We start from the raw sequence: 13349 nt of genomic DNA, 5'->3' as shown, positions 1-13349 counted from the left end.
TGAAAACTGGGAAAGGTGAATGAGGCTCTCTTCTATGTGCTTTGAAATTCACAGTGCAACTCATTCTGGTTAGAGTTTCGTTGGCTGTGTCTATGCGATAAAGAGGGGTGGGGACTAAGTCAAGCAAGCTGATGTCTTCAAAACGAGGACTGATACAGGCTACACAGAGCATCGGCCGGTAACCACTCCCAACTCGCCTACTTCCCAACTCCCCAAGAGGCAAAATGAAAGACCAAATGGCTAAGTTACCTCCCTTGAAGAGTCGAGAGACTTGGAGGTACTGATGAGTTGCTATCTGGAAAAATATGAGGCATCAACTCTCAAATCTACAAAAAGCTAGAAAGAATGAAGCTGGGATGAAACGCTAGTCTCAATGTGGCTGCCACCAGGGCCTGAATGCTCCGAGGTGGAGACACCGTGTTTATAATTTCCAGTGCAAGCCCTGGTCTGTACCAGGGTGAAGCCAGACCTGCAGATCAGCAGCCATTGCTTCCTATTTCTGGCGCCTGACATGGAAGATGCTTTAGCCACTGAAAATGAATCCATTGTTAATTATGTCTCTTCTGCAGAAAGCCAGGACTCTTTAGCAGGCTCTTAGGAAAAGGGGTTGGTAAGATAGTCCCATTGCTCCTGGAATGCTGGCTGGATCCAACCAAGCTGCCGTGGGCTGGGCATCGGGGGCCTGGAAGAGAATGTCCCCCAGCTCCATCCCCGGCTGTGCTCTGAACATGGATCCTAGCAGGCCCCACCAGGTAGAGAAGACTTGCCCAAGCTAAACTTGAGAAAAAACTGTCACAAAGAGAAGCAAAGCCCTCTGCAAATTCCCTCATGCCAACTGTGTTCCTTGCTCATTAGCCTAATGGGAAATTCGTCTCTTGCAGTCTGCAGAGAGCCACTGACTTCCCTCTGCCCCTGATAAGCAGGTCTGAGTAACTGACTGTAATCAGTGTCTATGAAAAGCAAACTGTCCACAACCCACTCACGGCAGCCTGGCATCTGCTCTGGACAGCAGTCAGAGTCATTGTGAATTGGCAGGCTTTGTTCTTGGAAGCTGAGCCAGAGCCAGGGCTGTGACTGCATCTGGCCGGGTATGGGCCAGACAGGTATCTCGGGGTGCTCTTGGTCACAGGCAGTTCCTTTTGGCAGTGGATGGGCTCTTATTTCCTCAGACAATTGGGACAGTGTAGTTGGCCAGGTGATGGTACTCTGGTGGTCACTGTTCTCAGTCTCTCCGGACCTAAGGAAAGAAGCTACTCTTACCTCTCCCAGCCATCCCCTTCATGGCTAAGCTGTCGTTTCTTTCCCACCCTTCTCTGAGTGTCCTATTAACCCACCTGTGCTTCCTTTACAGCGGCAGGATCCCGTATAAGGATATGTACAAATTAGTGCGGGTGATCTCGCCACCTCTGGGCCTGGGAGAGAACTGCCCTTACAGGGTGGCTTGCAAGGTTTGCCCCCCAGCCCCCAGCCGCGACCTGCCACAGGGTGCAACACCTCACCCCTCCGCTCTGTCCTCTGCTCCACCACCGCTGCGCCACAGGAAGGAACCTTCATGTTGCTTTCTTTTGAGTTTAAAGAGGTCCAGACCCTTCTAGAACCAGCAGCTGTTAACATAAGGATGAAGGGCACATTTGGGGCAGAAGGCAGAAAAGAGTTGAGGACTTACTATGAAGACCAGTTTGATCTCTCTCACTTTTCTTCACATGTACATGCGCGTGTACACACGCACACACACGCACACACACGCACACGCTCCAGTCCACCTTAGTCTGTGCATCTAACCAGAGGGACCGCGCCCTCCTCTGCAGATGCAGAAATCTTTTTAATCCAGCAAACAATTCTGGTTTCCCACTCCTGGGGACAGGGACGCCTCGTTATTGCAAGACAGCATCACCATCCCGCGCATGATGTGTCTCGGTGTGATTCCAGCGAGCCCTGCCGAGGCCCACACTCCCAGCGCCTGTAGGGTTTGGCCAGAAGTGACTATAAAAGCTGAAGGACAGAAAAGAGGTGAAAGATAATAAAGTGGGGCCGGGGCAGGAGGTGAGAGTAGGTAAGAGAGGCGTGGATTTGGTGGCGTGTGGAAGAATGTAGCAGCTCAGGGGGCCTGGGAAGGTCTCCACAGATAAAGGAGGGTTACTAAGCAGATCCCTTGCCTGGAGGTCCTGCCACTTGTTGTCATGAGAGGCTGGGGGGCAGGGGCTGTCATAATCGCCAAGGCACTTCTTGTCGGTTAGACCAAGGATGATGTTCAGGGCGCATAGGACCTCCCTTTTCAACTCTGCTGTACCCCGGGAACTCTCCATATCCCAGTGGCTCTGCTGAGCCCCGGGCCAAGGCCAAGCCTGCGAGATGAGGGACTCTCTCCCGGTGCTAGTGGAGGGAAGCAGGGCTCCCTGGGACACACGGCAGGCCCAGGCAGGGTGCTGGCCCGGGGATGGGACGGAGCTGGCCTGGGGTGGTGACGCAGGGTTCCCACGCTCAGGAGGCTGAACGGCTACCTCTGCTGAGACTCTTTAAACTCCACCCTGGTGAATCCTGCAGCCGCATGTGGGCGAGGGCAGCATGGCATGCGAGACGCTCTCCTCCTCCTGGTGTTCCTTCTGTCCCCAGCATGCCGTGACCCGGCGCACGCTGGGGCATAAAGAGCACTCCCGTCCACAGAGCCAGGTGGAAGCAACGGGCCGACTGACAGCACCCACCGCCCACCACCGTCACCGCGCCGCCGCCTCCCGCTGCGCACTCGCCACGGAGGGGATACACGGCGCTCCGTCTGTGGGTCGGGGAGGCGCCTGGCGCCAGGCCGCGCGTTCCAACCCATGGCCGGAGCACCGTCTATCCGGTTTATACCGCCCACGCACAGCCCTGGGACTTGCAGATAGGCTGGGCTATGCTGGGGGTGGACGTGGAGGTCAGGGTAATGCTGATGGAGGAGGGAGAAATGAGTCCCCGTGACAGTGCACATGGGAGTCCGAGGGACCGAAGGTGCCAGCGGTGTTCCCGGGTCTGTGTGGGGCGTGATATAAATCCACGCCAGGATGGAGTCACATGTACGATCTGCCTTGATTAACAGGTCTCCTATTCTTTTCCTGTGTGTCCATTTTGTTTTGTTTTTCTTCTCCTGTTTTCTGTATTTTGTTTGTTTTGTTTTTGCTCTCTGGGGATGCCTGTTCTCCTCTCCTACCTGTCTGCATCCTTCCCCCACTTCCCTCTCCTTTCCCTGCCGCCCCCCCCCCGCCCCGCTAACCCACCCCCACCCGACTCACCCCTCCATGAGCAGTGGCCGCATCCATTACACTGAGATGTATGAAATGCTGACTCTCATGTCACCTCCGCTAGGCCTCGGCAAGAGATGTCCCTCCAAAGTGGCGTATAAGGTAGACACCCCTTCCTTTGTTCTGGGCTAGACACCAACAGGCGATGGGGTCTAGTTGGACTGGGGAGGAAGCCGGGCTGGGGAGGCGGAGGCCGGGACCGCGGAAGGAAGAAACGATGAGACCGAAGAGTCAGGAAGGTTCCAGAAGGCTGAAACCATGAGACAAGGCGAGGGATGGTGTGCGACATTATTCAACACGGGGTTTCCTTTATGTGTTCTTTCGTGTTTCTACAAGTCTGTGGCTTCTTGTGAGTGGGTTACTAGAAAGGCAGTGTTGAGTGGCGTGTTTCCTTTCAGAGGAGGCAGAGTGGTGGCCTAGGGGAGAGCATGTATGGGCAAGAAGGAGCCTATAGCAAAACAGCTGTCAGCACTGATTAAAAAAAGAGAAACACCTTCAATCAGATAGACTAAGGAGATAATGCAGAAATTCCTCTAAACATGGTTCCAGAAGAAATTTTTAGGAGAGAGGAAAACTCTTAGCAAATTTCTTCCTCCATGACATGGGAAGGAACAGTGGCATAGGTTCCTTCTAGGTATAAGAAAAAAGAACACAACTCCTGTCCCATGATAGACCAAGGAATGCAGCTTCATTTTTGCATTAGCCTGGCTACCCAATTCTCTTGGAAATACTCAAGAGAAACAGCAGTCATGGGCACAAGTTGCATTCAGCACTAGATCTGCTTTACAGGCATGACATGGCCATGGGGCCTGGCCCTGGAGTTGTGGATGGATTGATTCCCTGTGGCTTGCTTAGAGAGCACCGTATATTGGGAATCACCTGCCATTAGGACGCTCATAACTTTGGGACCTGAATTTTTTCCCCACTCATTAGTATAGTTACTATTAATTCCCTTTTGATGTTTAGACTGACCCAGGATTCTGGAGCGCTTTCACGCACCTAGGAACATATCACAGTAATGTTGCCACTTCTCTAGAAGTTTAAAGAAGTGGGGGAGAGATGGAACTCAAATCCTAACAAGAAACTGGCTTTCCACTCTAAGATGCCAGGTGGCATCACTTTAGGCAAGAGGCTCCAGTGGAATATTAGAGACCCTGCCTTGGGAAGAGGACTTTCCTCCCTGCCAGGCTGGTGGTTCTGCCAGAGGACCTTCTCCTGCTGCTACCTCCAAGTCGTGTGGCTCCAGAAAGCATCTCACTGGAACGTGGCCATTAGGCACGCTCATCCGCCCCAGGGCATGGCTCCCCATGCACTTAGGGCCTGGCATCCTTTTTGCTCACAATGGCCACATCCCAAATGACCAGGCGGTGGAATGTGGTCCTGAACTCTTTGCATTTCTGGGATGAAGTTTGGTGGGAGAAGGGAAAATGGGTCTTGTGGGGTAGAATTAAAGAATTCCAAAAGCAAGATACTCTCTGGAAAGTGGATTTGGCCATTTCAGTGTGATCCCTTCCTTTGGGTGAGGGGAACAAGGCCTGCCCACTCTGCTCCTGCCTGGGCCACCCTTCTCTTGTTCTCGCTCCTCCGCTCTGCCCATCTTCCTCCCCTAGAGCCTGTTTGCACTCTCCCCATCCATCCTGCTCCACCTTATCCTTTGGATAAGTTGGACTTATGCATGTTCAATCATGTGCTGGCAAATTTCATCTTTTAAAGACTCAAAAAGGGGGCACCAGGATGCATCTTTCAAGTCAGATAAGCAAAGCAAAATCTCCCCCCTCACTATCTTTCCATTGGACTTCTAGGGGGTATCCATGGGACAAGTGGCAGGATGGAGCCGCCTCCCAGAGCGACTCCTTTCCCTGAGCCACTTCTTTCAGAAATCCCTTCCCATCCCTGTCAAAGACATTCTTAGGACTCCCCATGGGGGAATCCTGCAGAATGATTAGGGAAACCCCCCTTTCCCTTGGAATTTGGCATCATTCCCTAAAAAAGAACAGCAACAAATGAGCCTTAAGCGAGAAGCAGGTAGAGTAGGACAAGGACAGGGGAAGGGGAATCCTTGCCCTTCTTTTTTGTCTGTGCATTTGACCTCCGCACTTCTCTTCCCTGTTCACCGAGGTGTCTTTCGATATTTTTTTTTGCCTGCTGTTTCCTTTTTCTCTTTCATACAGAGGTTGGTCCTGATGAATATGCCAGTGGCTGAGGACATGACAGTCCACTTCACCTCCACACTTATGGCTCTCATCCGGACGGCTCTGGACATTAAAATCGCCAAAGGTAAGTTCAGGAAGAGGGTGGGAGGGACGAGATCTGAAACAGCTCATGCAGGGTGGTACAGGATGGAGACATTTGAACTGTCATCCACCTGGCTAAGGACAGGATGGTGTGGTGATCTGAGCATCAAGTATCAGGATTCTGGTTTCATCTCTGAGACTCAATAACTATAATATTTGCCATTTCCTCCTGGTAAAACGAATGGTCTGATCATCTCCAGGGGCTCCTTTCAGCCTTAATAGTATATATTATCTTCAGTGTCTGGCACATAGTAGGCATTCTAGAAATACTTGTTTATTGAACATTCAAATTTTCATTTTGTCCTTTTTTATAAATCTTATATCTTTAAAGTCCTGGAAGGCTGCTGTAACAGGTGCTATCATAGAAGCCCTGGCCATACTTGGTTCATCTCGATTTCTGATTCAATCACTTAGGAGAGAAAAGGTTTGCGACTTTCGCACGAACCTTCAGCCTGCTCTTGCTGGATGTAAATTCTTTATTAAAATGGGGTCACTCTCACTATGGATGTAGGGCCCCTGGCAGGATTGATGTGTGTATAACAAGGCAGGGGTAGCATTCTCGGGGCTGTTTTTATTTTCCCCTCTGATGTATTTGAGCGCCTGAGAGGCTTTTAGAATCAGTAAGGAAGTGGATCTTGGTCTCAGGGCCTTAGATCTCTCTGGCAGGATATCCCTGAGCCACAGGAAATGGGAGCCAAAATGCGTTCTGCACCTTCAGCAGAAAGACCTGGTTTGCAAGACCCACCGTCACTAAGTGCCAAGATTTCCTCTCAGTACGCGGTGCAGTGCTGATTCAGCTCTGCCCCCACCTGCTCCCTCAGTCCTTGTTATTTCTGAGTTTCCATTCAGATTTATTTACCAATAATTTATCTTATTCTAGGTGGTGCAGACAGGCAGCAGCTCGACTCAGAGCTGCAGAAGGAGACCCTGGCCATCTGGCCTCACCTGTCTCAGAAGATGCTGGACCTGCTTGTACCCATGCCCAAAGGTGTGGGTCTCCTCCTGGGTGTCCCTGTCACTGGGGGCCCAGCATGCCAAGGCCATATTTTTTTCGGGGAACCCAGAGTGATCAAGGAGATAAAGGAAGGTTGATCTTCTATTTTTAGGAAACTAAAATCTCCTACTTCTTAAGCCTTTTTTGTTATTTATTGAAAACATTTTCTTAAGATAGGTCACTGTGGTTGTGGTGAAACTTCTTGGGTACAAAGCTCCCTCCCTCTCCACATGCTCAGCAAACCCTCATGCAGTGGGGGGTGGGGCAGGGTGTTGTTACATAAATATGGAGATGGAGAGTAGTGGGTGATGCTTACTAACGTGCTGTGCGTCCTCAGTGTCATCGCCACCTTTGGGCGGGCGTGTAAGCTCCCTGAGGACAGATATGGGGGCCATTCACTCTGTATCCTCGAGCCTGAGCCTCAATAGATGTTGGATGAATGGGTGACTGAGGGAGCAAACTGTGCCAGAGAGCGGGTAACAAAGCTTGGAGGTGTCCTCATTCTCTCCCACCTGTCTTCTTTCTGTTCACCGCCATGCCACGTTTGTATTTTTAGCCTCTGACCTGACTGTGGGCAAAATCTATGCAGCAATGATGATCATGGACTACTATAAACAGAGTAAGGTGAAGAAGCAGAGGCAGCAGCTGGAGGAACAGGTGAAGGTCAACAGTGTGCTGGGCAGGCGGGTTATGGGAGTCACGTGAGGGGACAGGCCTGTGTGTCCCTCGGCATAGCACCTACCAGTACTTAGAAGCAGCAGTAAGGGGTGCAGGGCCCAAGAGCATTCTAAAGGTGTGGGATTAGAAACTGCAGGGTTAGAAATCCAGTGGACCAAAGGTTAAAATAGTCTAATAGTGTATTAGTCATGCTCCTGTGTCACCCACATAAATTGTATTTCCCCACACTAGACTTCAAAAAGTCATTGCAATTCCTCTCTTCTCTGTCCCTGTTTTTACACAGAAAAATGCACCCATGTTCCAGCGCATGGAGCCCTCATCTCTGCCTCAGGAGATCATCGCTAATGCCAAAGCCCTGCCTTACCTCCAGCAGGACCCTGTTTCAGGCCTGTGAGTAGAACCGACGTGTCCCCAACACTGATGCTTGCATTTTGTCACTTGTGCAGGCCTGTAACCTCACTGCCCGGGAGTGCCTGGGAAATAATGTTCTGGGCTGAATGATCCTTGTTCTGAAGTTGAGTATCTTAACGTGACTTTTGAGCAGAGCTCAGGGAAAAGCAAACCAAGCATGCTTGGTGCTGTGGCCAGCTTCAGAGACAGCGGTCACTGTGAGTTGACAATGGAAGGGAGTTTTGACTTGTCTTTTTTTCACGTACTAAGATCTTAGTTATATTCTGGTTGTGAAGAATAATCACTTCCTGTCTAATTCTTGGTTGTCACCTCCCTGTGGATCTAGTGTCTTGCTAGAAGATATATCTTCCCTAATGGGTGCCAGAGGAGAACCATAGTGAGGGCTTTTCCGGAGACTGACACATCTACAAACATGATTTGTATAATCTCACTTGGTTCGCACTACAGCAGCCTACTGTACCCTGCAGGTAGATATTAATATCACCACTTTACACATGAAGAGACTGGAGACCAAGAGAGGTTCAATAAGTTACCCAAAGCCATATGGCTACCAGGACATGGAACTAGAATTTAAGTCAGTTATTTCTGATCTCAGAGTCTTTTCACTACATCATGTTACCTTTAATGAACAAAAAGAGTTTATATCAGGAAAACAAATTTAATTTCTATAATCAAAGTGAAAATAAAATCCTAATTAAGGAATTTGCCAGTTCTTCTGAGTTAAAAGCCTTAGCCCCAATTTAGTCATTAGTCATGAATAATCTATAGCATGCATATCTCATTATAACATTATCTTCTTCTCATCAGCAAGCATGTCGTGAGCACCCAAAGAGCCTGAGTCCTTCTGCTCGCTGTAAATGAGTTTTTGTGGTGGGGCTGAACATAGTCTTAGTTCTTATAGAACCAATAATCACTAAATAGCATGACTTAATTATCCAGGAGAGCGATACCCAGGGCTTAGGAATGAGACCTTTGTCAGAAGCCATTTGGAATCGCTCCACACCATTAATTTCTTTCTGCCTGTGGTGTTGGAGATCTGTTTTTTGAAAAGCATAGTTTTCAGAGGTCACAACCCAACACATTTGGAAGAGAAGAAAAGGACCAGAGCCATGACCAAGGCCGCTGGTAATTTTTACAATTTGATGTGATAAGGTAGCAGGATATGGATTCTCCTATCCACACAAAACAAGCATATGCTTATTTTTTTGTCTGTGCAGGAGGGAGAGGAGGAGGTGTGAGGGAGCAGTGTGACCTCCCCCTCGGAAAGGGTCATGGGTCCTTGGCTTACAAATGGAGGACCCCCCCAGTCTAGATCTGTTTTATCTATAACAATTTTCTATACAAATTAATCCCCACCATAGGCTTACTCTGATCTCTCTCCCATATCTTGGTTGATTCATTTATTTTACTCATCAATTTTACCAATATTTATTTTGTTTTGTTTTTTGAGACAGTATCACTTTGTTGCCGAGGCTAGAGTGCCGTGGCGTCAGCCTAGCTCACAGTAACCTCAAACTCCTGGGTGCAAGCAATTCTCCTGTCTCATGCTCCCAAGTAACTGATACAACAGAGGTGTACCACTACTCCTGGATAATTTTTTCTATTTTTAGTAGAAACAGGATCTCACTTTTGCTCAGGCTGGTCTTGAACTGAGCTCAAGAGATCCTCCTGCCTCAGCCTCCTGAGCAGCTGGGACTACATGTGCACACCACCATGCCCATCTAATATTTTATATATAGTTGTTGTTCCCCAGCTAATTTTTTCTATTTTCAATAGAAATGGGGTCTTACTCTTGCTCAGGCTGGTCTAGAACTCCTGACCTCAAAGAATCCCCCTGCCTCAGCCTCCCAGAGAGCTAAGATTACAGTCGTGAACCACCACGCCTGGCCAATTTAGCAATATTTATTAAGAGCCAATTTCGTCCAAGCTCTGGAGATACATCAGTGAACATAATCATAGTCCCCAAGGAGACAACTCTGGAAAGAGCAGTGCAGGCTCCACTGTGGAAGGGTGGGCTGTCGTGATGCTGAGGAAAGGAAGCAGCTCCCGAGTTTAAGAGTTTAGAGAGCGCTCCTTGAAGAAGTAGGTGAGACTTGAAGGCAAGCTCTTCAACAGAGGTGAAAGTGTGATAAGTTTAAGGGACCTGAAAACTGTCAGGATGGTTGGAGCACAGAGAGCTCAGCGGAGTTGGCAAATCATGGGTTCAGAGAGCTACACAGGGACCAGGACTTTGGGAGACTTATAAACCGGATGAAAAGGTTAGATTTTGTTTCATATAATAGAGTGTTAGGCATCAGAATGATGTGATCAGACTTGTGCTTTTCAAAAGTCATTCTCAAACTCAGTGTTGACTTAATGGACTGGAAGAGAGTAATTCTAGAGACAGGATCACCATTGGGTAGACTACTGCAGTTGTGTAAGTGATCAGTGACAACCCGCGTAGACGGGGTAATTGATTTGCTATGTGGAGGGGAGGAGAAACCGAAGACGACCCTTGGGTTTCTGGTTTGAGCCTTTGGGTGGATGTTGGCACAGTTCCTGACGTGGGGACGCTGGTGGCACAGCAGACTGGCTCCTGGGACCATCTGTGTTTCCAGAGTCATGCACTGTCCAAGTAGGGGTTGCTCTGGGGGCACGGTGGTGAACATCTCAGGGCCCCTCCCTCAGTGAACTTACGTGTGGTGGAAAACCAGCCATTAAACAGAAAATCATTGGAATGAAGAAAAGTTGTCCTTTTCAATGATCACAGTTCTGATAAGTGCTAGAAAGACAAACTACAACACAATATGAGTGCAGGTAAGAGGGAGATCTGACCAGTTATGGGGTGAGGGGAGATATCAGAGAAGATTTCCTCCAGAAGTGTCTTTTCATAAGAATGTTTAAGAATGAAATCAAAATAACAGGAGTTTACAAGGGGCAGGGGAGTTGGAGAGAAGCGTACTGGACTCTGGGGAATGGCCTCTATTAAAGTCTTGAGGCAGAGAGAAGCAGCCTGGCCCATTGGATGAACTGAAAAAGGCCAGTGTGCCAGGAATTCAGGGGGCCAAGGGTACAGTGATCCAAGAGGAGGCTGGGGAGGTATGGACCAGACCATGAGAAAGTCCATGTTTGGGATGCTAGACCTTACCCTAAAAACAATGAGAAGCCTGACTAGGCTTTTAAAGTAGATCACTCTGGGTCCACGTTATTTCATTCAGTGAGGCGGTTCAGTGAATCCAAGGATCCTTTTCACCTACCGAAGGTTCTACAAGTACCCCCTGTAGGACAGAGGAGCCCATTCCTTATACGGCAGAGCTTGTCTTGTTTCCAGTGGCTCTCAGAAGAGGAGTGACATTGAGGCAGGTCATTTAACTATCAGATCACTTTGTGTTGTCATGAGAACTCAGCAAAAGCCCTCATGGCCCCAAGGGGACAGTTTGGGTGATTCTCTGCCATTCGGATCTTTCCCAGAGATGCTCATCTTAAGTAAGATTATACCTATGGATTATTTTTAAGTAACTGGCGATCCTTGTTCATGCCACAAGTTGGAGGCGGTCACCAGCAGGACACTCAGTGAGCAGAAGCCTGACACCTGGAGAGGTGATGTCCCAGCTCCGTCACTGCTAGAGCTACTGCCCAGCCATGGACCTCAGTCCTCTTCCCATAATTCAGAAACCCACGCAGCACTCTTGAACAGGTCAAATGGTGGCTATCACTGGTGGCAGTGAATGGCAACAGGGAGCCAAGTTCTCAGCAAGGGTCCTAATCAGGAGCCCAGTGGCTGAGTGTCTGGAAATCCCAAACACTGGTTAATGATGAGTATCCCAAGACAGCCCTCCAAACACTTGGTAGACTTTGTCCCAGTCCTCTTCCTGCATAGCAATAAACCCAGAGGTTTTCACCTCCTCAATACCATCTCTAAAATCGTCCTACCCAGTTCATGAGCCAACAGACATAGTGTATGGTACAGAGTCATCTTATAATAGATGAAATGGTGATGGGATGGAATTGGGTTGTTTCGTTTGGCCAGGGATGTTGGCACAATAAGACCATATTCTTGCTGAAAGTGGGGAAAATTTTTTAAAAGACCGTGGCTGCTTAATATTTAAACAAACTGTTCACTGTTTAAACTGTGGCATTTTCCCGCTGAATGGGGAAACAGGTTTACAATCTAGCATTGGTCTTCCATATGGCTGAGTGTGACAAATGATGTCATTTGTCACAGATATGCTAGTCGCCAGCAGAATGATGAATGGTTCCAAATGCACGTTGAAAACACCAGTCTCTCTCTCTTCCAATGTTTGTTTATTTATTTAAAATCTTCTATTTCAGGGCCAGCCACCTGTAAGTTACCAGGCTCACAAGCCAGCCACGGCTAAAGAGCGTGGCCCTGCTGGGGAGGAGATCTTGTCTGGGGTGGGAGTCATTAGCGTCCCTCTCTCTGTCTCTCGTTACGTCTGAACTTGACATTGCCTTTCAGGAGTGGCCGGAGCGGATACCCTTCGATGAGTCCGCTCTCCCCGCAGGAGATATTCCAGTTGGCGTGTATGGACCCAGCCGACGACGGGCAGTTCCAGGAGCAGCAGTCTCTGGTGAATGAATGTGTTCTATGACCTCAACAATAATTCCTTGGTTTCCTGATAATGCCCACTCTCGTTTTCAAATTTTTATTTCATAGCCATGATCTATTGAGAAAACTGTTTCTGGTAGTCTAGCCACCCTGGGAGTTTCCTGCCTTCAAAACTTTCATAGCCCAACTTCTTCTCATGTGCTCTGATAAAGTTCCCTCTTCAAGTTTTACAGTCCCAGAGGCCCCTTACCTGCTGCAGGAACTTAACCTGCTTCTGGCCGAGCCCTCTTAGTTTATACCCCGAGCATCAAGTTGTTAAAGGGAAAGTTACATATAAAATCTTGCCTTTGATGGGGAGCTTTAAGATGAATCATGTCAGAATGAGTGAGACCTACCATGCCTGTTAGCACAGCCAGGTGCCACTTGTGGGGACATAGGGTGCCCCGTGCCAGCCCTGGTGATGCCTCCTCTAGGACTCAGTGGCAGTGTGTGCCACAGTGACAAGCTGTCTGTCTGCAGACAGCTCTCCTCCCTAGCATCTTTGTGTGGGTTCAGGCACATTGGCCCTTTTGGTCACAATTCTACAAGGTCAAAAATATCCTACAAGGCCCCTAAAGTCACCTTCCTGAGCCAAAAATGAGTTTTTATTAGCATAAATGGTAAAATTCTGGAGAGATCTATTGAGTCAAGTCAAAGCTTGGAGAAGAGAGGGCAGAATGAAGTTTCAGCTTTGCTAATACAACACTAAAATGTGATTCCCAAAGTTAATCAATTTTACCACTGTTCCTAGTCAGGGGCGATGAGCTCGAGTTCCCCCCCAAGCATTCACTGATTGGATTGAAAAGATAAAACCCAACCTTTGCAGAAGTCCATGTAGACAGCTTGTACTAAGTGAGTTCCACATCACTTTGCGATTGATCTGTGATTCCTTTCTCCCTTTTCTCTCCTGACCCTCCCTGCTGTGTACCCCAGAGGCATCCTGAATGGATGATGTGGGTGCAGTAGGTGTGTGACGGAATGGGGACCCCTCAGAGGGGGAAAATGCCCCCGTGACTCCAACAGCAGGGCGAGTGTCTCCCAGTGCTGTCTGTGAGTGCTGAGACAGAGCCGTCCGTGTTTGTGGCAGGGAGGCTGGACACCCCACTGCG

General features: G+C 48.9%; 1 protein-coding gene across 1 annotated transcript in view; it reads left to right on the top strand.

Moving 5' to 3' along the window:
- The window catches only part of CACNA1E (calcium voltage-gated channel subunit alpha1 E), a 470804-nt gene that overhangs the window by 443281 nt on the left and 14174 nt on the right, over nt 1-13349 (top strand). The window contains exons 41-46 of the mRNA XM_075997040.1: nt 3281-3377; nt 5447-5552; nt 6450-6557; nt 7120-7220; nt 7525-7631; nt 12112-12223. Of these exons, the coding sequence (XP_075853155.1) occupies nt 3281-3377; nt 5447-5552; nt 6450-6557; nt 7120-7220; nt 7525-7631; nt 12112-12223 (631 nt within the window). The remainder of the gene's footprint in view (nt 1-3280; nt 3378-5446; nt 5553-6449; nt 6558-7119; nt 7221-7524; nt 7632-12111; nt 12224-13349) is intronic.

This window comes from Microcebus murinus, chromosome 23 (assembly GCF_040939455.1).
Source record: "Microcebus murinus isolate Inina chromosome 23, M.murinus_Inina_mat1.0, whole genome shotgun sequence".
Classification (NCBI taxonomy): Eukaryota; Metazoa; Chordata; class Mammalia; order Primates; family Cheirogaleidae; genus Microcebus; species Microcebus murinus.
Note: the sequence above shows the minus strand (reverse complement) of the source record. Positions and strands in the feature narration are given on the sequence as shown.